Source organism: Poecilia latipinna, unplaced genomic scaffold (genome assembly GCF_001443285.1).
Source record: "Poecilia latipinna isolate Pla-1442-1.1 unplaced genomic scaffold, P_latipinna-1.0 Scaffold1432, whole genome shotgun sequence".
In the NCBI taxonomy this organism is placed as follows: Eukaryota; Metazoa; Chordata; class Actinopteri; order Cyprinodontiformes; family Poeciliidae; genus Poecilia; species Poecilia latipinna.
Window position 1 is genome coordinate 29,877 of NW_015114048.1, and position 6,016 is coordinate 35,892.

Here is a 6,016-nt window from a genome sequence, read left to right on the forward strand (position 1 = left end):
TGTGTGTGTGTGTGAATCAACTTTAGCTTTGAATTTAAGAACCAGTACTTAATAATGTCATTTGAAACAATTACACATATAATAATTCTTCACTGGTCTCAACTTTGACTTTCTCTCAGCGATATATGTCCCAGAGTTGTTGTTGTTGTTGTTTTTTTGCTGTATGGATTTTTTAATTTGCAACAAAAACTATCTTTGTTATCAGGTGACATTCGTTTTGTGTGACAACAAATCTTTCTCAGACGGACTCATTTCTTGGTGCTTCAGTACTTTTTTTTTTTTGCAAATCTTTATCATGAACAGTGGTGTTTTTTGAATGCATGGCCCCCAGGGCAAGCCCCCCCCCCCCCTTCCACCTCAAACCAATCAAAATCAAGGAAATTAAAATTCCTTTTCTGGATAAAATACAATCCTGCACAAAGCATACTCCTACTTTCAGCAACAGGTAGGGTGTGAGAACTCTTCATTGACAGTACATATATAAAAACAAAAAAGTTATGTAATCCTCAACCAACAGAAAACAGGTGCTTATGCCACCCCTTTCTAATGTCTCCCTGGGTAACTACCAATATGACCGATTTAAAAAAACGCCACTGGTCAGCTGTCTTTTAAAACACACACCTGCAGACTTTTCAACAACCTGTTAAAGTCGTGCTTGTTCTGCCTTGTACGTGTACATCATGAAATATGTTGATATGTTTGGAAACATATTGGAAATATAATCAGAATGTGGACAGAACACACAAATATACATTAGTTGAGTTTTGTGTACATTGATATATGTTATTTGATGTTTTGCCTTCATTTTACATTATACTACACGCAGCATTCTAACACTTAAACATATGTCTATTTCAATGTTACTACAGTTTTAAGGAGAGTTCCCTGAATTGGTTCAGGTTTATTTGGAAGTGGAAATGTTTGAGTGGATTTAAAAGTTGTACTCACGCCTATTAAAATGTCTTTTGTGTGTGTGTGTGTGTGTGTGTATGTGTGTGTGTGTGTGTGTGTGTGTGTATGTGTGTGTGTGTGTGCGTGCGTGCGTGCGTGCGTGTGTTTGATGGAAAAAAATTGGGCCGTCACAAATTGTCAAGTGTGCAAATGATTAAGTTTCATTTATAGAACCAATTCTAGAACGTCTGAACTGTATTTCAGATTAATCAGATTATTTGATTAAGGACATTCACATTTATACAAATGCTGCAGTGTTTTTGTTACATTTTTGCCCCTATTTGATTTTCCCAAGAATAAATAAATAAATAAATAAATAAATAAATGAGAGGGTACACAGTATTAAACATGAGCATTTGTGCAGTTGTATTAATCTGAGATATTTGAAATGTGTGTTGAGTGGAACTTTAAGTGTTGATGCAGATGAGTAATAGGATCTGTAGTGCTAGAGTACGCAATAATTACTCATTCAAGAGTTTCTTGAATGTGTTTATCATGTCAGTCTGTTCAGATTTTTGACTGGAAGCATCACGTTTATACATCTTAATTTGAACAAAATCAGATCTGAAAAACTACTCAAGAAAGAGAAGTCTTCCCGTTTTTCTTTATTCAAGTACTCAAACTTCAGTCAATAAAAAAAACAAAACAAAAAAAAACATTATTTTATGTTATGCCATGATAAGCTGGTGGTTATCTGCTTTGTGTTTTTTGCTTTCACAGATTCTTTCAGCACTATTTTCTTGGTATAATGAAGTTGATTTGTGATTAAAGTTTTATATTTTATCCAATCTTACCCTACAGTGTTACCTTGACTTTGTGAGCATTGTTGCTTGGTTGTGCATTTTGGTTGTAAAAGATTTCAGCTGTTTTGTAATTACTTGTCCAGTTATATATATAAAAACAACCTATGGTCAGTCCAACATGTAGACAAAAATAAACTCAAGTTTTACGATTGTTTTGTCATTTATTCAGAAACATAGCAACAAGAAACACTTTTCACATTTAATAACAAAATAAATGATGCAAAATCAAGGAAACCTTTATGTATATATATATATATATATATATATATATATATATATATATATATATATATAGACACATCAGAACCACAAAATACTGGGTCATTTATTGAGATTTTATTTGATAGACCTACACATTTAACACTTATTTGTGAAATGGAGTGAAAATTACACATGGTTACAAATAAAAATCTGAAAGATTTGGTGTGTGTTTGCATTCAGCACCCATTTAGTCCACGTAAATAAATCCAGTGTACACCTGGAACAGGTTTTCTTCCGAAATGACGCTGCATTATTGTTACCGTTTTGAACGAAAGCCTCCCCAGAGTGATGCTGCCATCAATATGTCTCCCAGTGGTGTTTAGGGTGAGTTGTAGTGTTAGTTTTCCACCACATATTTAGGTTTTTATTTCAGTCAAGAAGATAAATTTCAGTCTCATCTTACCAGAGCACCATCTTCCACATGTTTTTTGTGTCCCCTACCTCTTGGGACAAATATCAAATTGGACTTCTTTTAAACAATGGATTCCTTTCTGCTTTAAACAGGGAATATATATAAGGACCTCTTAACATGTACTCCTATTTAAAATGCCTTCAGGTGACACTGGACTGAACTAAATCATCTTTTAATCTGAGAAATCTCACAGATTCTGAGACATAGATGCTAAAGGGTGCAGGACAAGAATGAAAGTTGGTGAATGTAACACAATACTGTTGTTTATTATTACGTAGCTACAAACGGCACCCAATATGGTTCTGTTTTTGTAAGTTTTAAAGAAAAGAAATAGTAAATTAAACAAGATAACAGAAGACTGTGACAGACTGTGAACGAACATGAAAAGTAATGTGATGATTGAGGTGACCGAACTTGCTACGATACTATGTTGCAGATTTGCAAAAAAAGTAAAAAATAAAAATGAGAGGGTACAAAGTATTAAACGTGAGGATTTGTGCAGTTGTATTAATCTAAGATATTTGAAATGTGTGTTAAGTGGAACTTTAAAAGTGTTGATGCAGATGAGTAATAGGATCTGTAGCTTTTATGGCTTGCTCTCACAGCTATAAAAGCTGTGAGAGCAAGAGGAGTCAAGTATGGAGCAAAAAAAAAATTTCTGTGCTGTTTCTGTTCAGTTATTAGCATCATGCAATACTGCAGAATGTTTCAGATTCTTTCATTTTCTAAAAATAAAATAAAAAAACACTTAATAATGATGCCCCTAACTGAAATCTTTTAAGTCAACAAAGGCATTTCAAAGTGATTTCCATCATATAAACATATACACTAACCAATGACGAAACAATCAATAAACATTACATTTTATCAAAGGCTATCATCAAAGTCATCAAGCAAATATACATAAAATATATTGATTAATGTTCCAGTTATTATGAATAAAAGGTAACTCTAAACAGGTGGGGGTTTATCCTTGATTTAAAGGAATTCAGTGTTTAAGCATCTTTGCAGTTTTATGGAAGTTTTACCCAGATTTTTGGTGTATAAAAACTGAATACTGCTTCTCCGCGTTTGAAGTAAAAATTAAAATTAAAATAAAAAAAAAGTAAAATTGTGTTCAGAACCTCGTCTTAACTGTCCCTTTTATTCAACTTCAAAACGAGCAAAGACAACATATCCCAGAGTCCTTTGCAGAGCTCTCACCCCCTGATAGCGTTTGCATCCGGGTACGTTCTTCCTTTTCCTCCGTGCCTAGATGCGATGAGGACTTAGGTTTGCCCGAACCTGTCAAGAATCCGAATCCATCCTTGTGATAGGCACCATCAAACCTCGCCAAAATGACCGAGCAGATGACAGTGAGGGGGACCCTGAAGGGCCACAGTGGATGGGTCACCCAGATCGCCACTACGCCCCAGTACCCCGACATGATTCTGTCGGCGTCCCGAGGTGAGGCTTCCCCCGCCGGCTCCGCCAACATGGCTACAGCTAGCATTGTGCAGTTAGCAACACATTTAACTAATGCTTGATAAAACAGTATGAAGACGGAGAGAATTACATGTGACAAGTGAACAGTGAAAACAGCATTGTAAAGATTTAATCTCTGTTAACACTCGGTATTTTTCAAATGAAGGAGAGTTGAGGTTCCATGTTGGTTAGCATATGCTATGTGGCGTCATCTATTGAACAACGTAAATGATCTTTTTAGTACTTTTACTATGACTTCAACAGACCGAATATGCCTACATGCATATAACCTCAACATATATGTTGAATAAATGTATCTTACGGCATTTCATGTTGCCGGCCCCGTAAGAGCTAGTAAGCCATGCTAACTCGGCAAATGTGTTCAGGTATTGAGAGATCACCCATGAGTGAAGAATCCCATGTGTTTGTGTTGTTTCCCAGACAAGTCTATCATCATGTGGAAACTGACCCGTGATGAGACCAACTATGGCATCCCCCAGCGCTCCCTGAGGGGTCACTCTCACTTCGTGAGTGATGTTGTCATCTCCTCAGATGGCCAGTTTGCTCTCTCAGGAGCCTGGGACGGGACCCTGCGCCTGTGGGACCTCACCACGTAAGTTCTCATCCACCTACATCCGAATGGTCCAAATCCAGTTCCCAGTCGTCCGGTGTCCTGCATGATTTCACACGTTCCTCCAGCTTAACATGCCTGAATCAAGTGACTGGTTTACTAGCAGGTCTCTGCAGAAGTTGTTAGCACAAGAACCCTGGCTTATGAGGACTGTAGTTTGACACGTTTGACTTAGATCTTTGACTATTTTGTTTTGAATATGGGGAACCCATGGTTTTTCTGTAACTTAAGTTCACAAATCCATTAATTTAACTCAATATAACGGGACAAATGCTTTTTGGTTAATGAATAGTGTCCTTTTATTTTCTAACAAAACAGAAATGCGTGAACCACCGACAGAGAGGTTTTGTATTGCTCTATTAGAACTCACTAAGCTTAGGAAACTAGAATTGAGAACAGCTAAAGGCCTTTGTCCTTTTCCCAGCCTAGCACGAGTTTGAAGTACAGCGTTAATGAAGCAGTTGAAACTTAAAAGTATGATGGATTACAGAAAATGTTTCAGTGCATCTGCATTTGTCATCAAATAAGGTTGCAGCGATCGTAAAGTGTCTGACATTCGACTTTCATATCTTTTTTCTTTTGCTTTTCTAAGATTTTGTAAGCTAACTTTATGTAATGAATGCTTATCGTTTATCATTTGAATTAGTTTATAAGTGGTGGATAAAAAGAAGAAATTGTTCACAAGAAAAGTGCTTGACTTTCTAGTGCAGCCTTTTAAAATAAAACAATATTTTTGGCATTTTGGAGACAAGTGATCCTTATTTGGATACTATTCCTTGGATGTCTTGAATTGTGAAACCGTTTATCATGATCTGCTGTGCTCTTCTCTCCAGCGGCGCCACCACCCGCCAGTTTGTTGGACACAGCAAGGATGTTTTGAGCGTGGCTTTCTCTGCTGATAACCGCCAGATTGTGTCCGGCTCTCGGGACAAGACCATCAAGCTGTGGAACACGCTTGGAGTCTGCAAGTACACCATTCAGGTGAGCGACGAGCTGATGTTACGGGTAGCGAGAAGCCTTAGTAGAATTTTCCTGAATTGACGTTTTGCCAGAAGTATTTTCAACTTGGAACAGTCGGCAGAAACCTCAGACGAAATTTTAGTTGTGCTTTTTGACAACAAACTCAAGTAGATTTATTATTTTACTTTTGAATGTTGGATGTGTGCTGAGGATTTCTTTTTTTATTTTGCAGGATGAAGGCCACACTGAGTGGGTGTCTTGCGTTCGCTTCTCCCCCAACAGCAGCAACCCCATTATCGTCTCCTGCGGCTGGGACAAGATGGTCAAGGTGGGTGGATCTATCTGAAGACTCTCCTCTGCTTATGCCACATTTGCTCAATGATTTAAAACAGTTTGCATGTATTATCCTACATTCTCTGTGAGGAGGAGATATTTCAGTTAATGAGAGCAGAAAACTCAGCTTCTTCAGATGGTTTTGCCATTGTGAATGAGCTGATCGATGTCCTGACATCCCCCCCCCCCCCTTTTGGGGTG

At 37.4% G+C, this 6,016-nt stretch overlaps 1 protein-coding gene across 1 annotated transcript in view; it reads left to right on the top strand.

Moving 5' to 3' along the window:
• Nucleotides 1-3,650: 3,650 nt before the first annotated feature.
• Nucleotides 3,651-6,016, top strand: part of rack1 (receptor for activated C kinase 1) — a 6,751-nt gene continuing 4,385 nt past the window's right edge. The window contains exons 1-4 of the mRNA XM_015057066.1: nucleotides 3,651-3,873; nucleotides 4,333-4,504; nucleotides 5,356-5,503; nucleotides 5,715-5,810. Of these exons, the coding sequence (XP_014912552.1) occupies nucleotides 3,765-3,873; nucleotides 4,333-4,504; nucleotides 5,356-5,503; nucleotides 5,715-5,810 (525 nt within the window). The 5' untranslated portion in view covers nucleotides 3,651-3,764. The remainder of the gene's footprint in view (nucleotides 3,874-4,332; nucleotides 4,505-5,355; nucleotides 5,504-5,714; nucleotides 5,811-6,016) is intronic.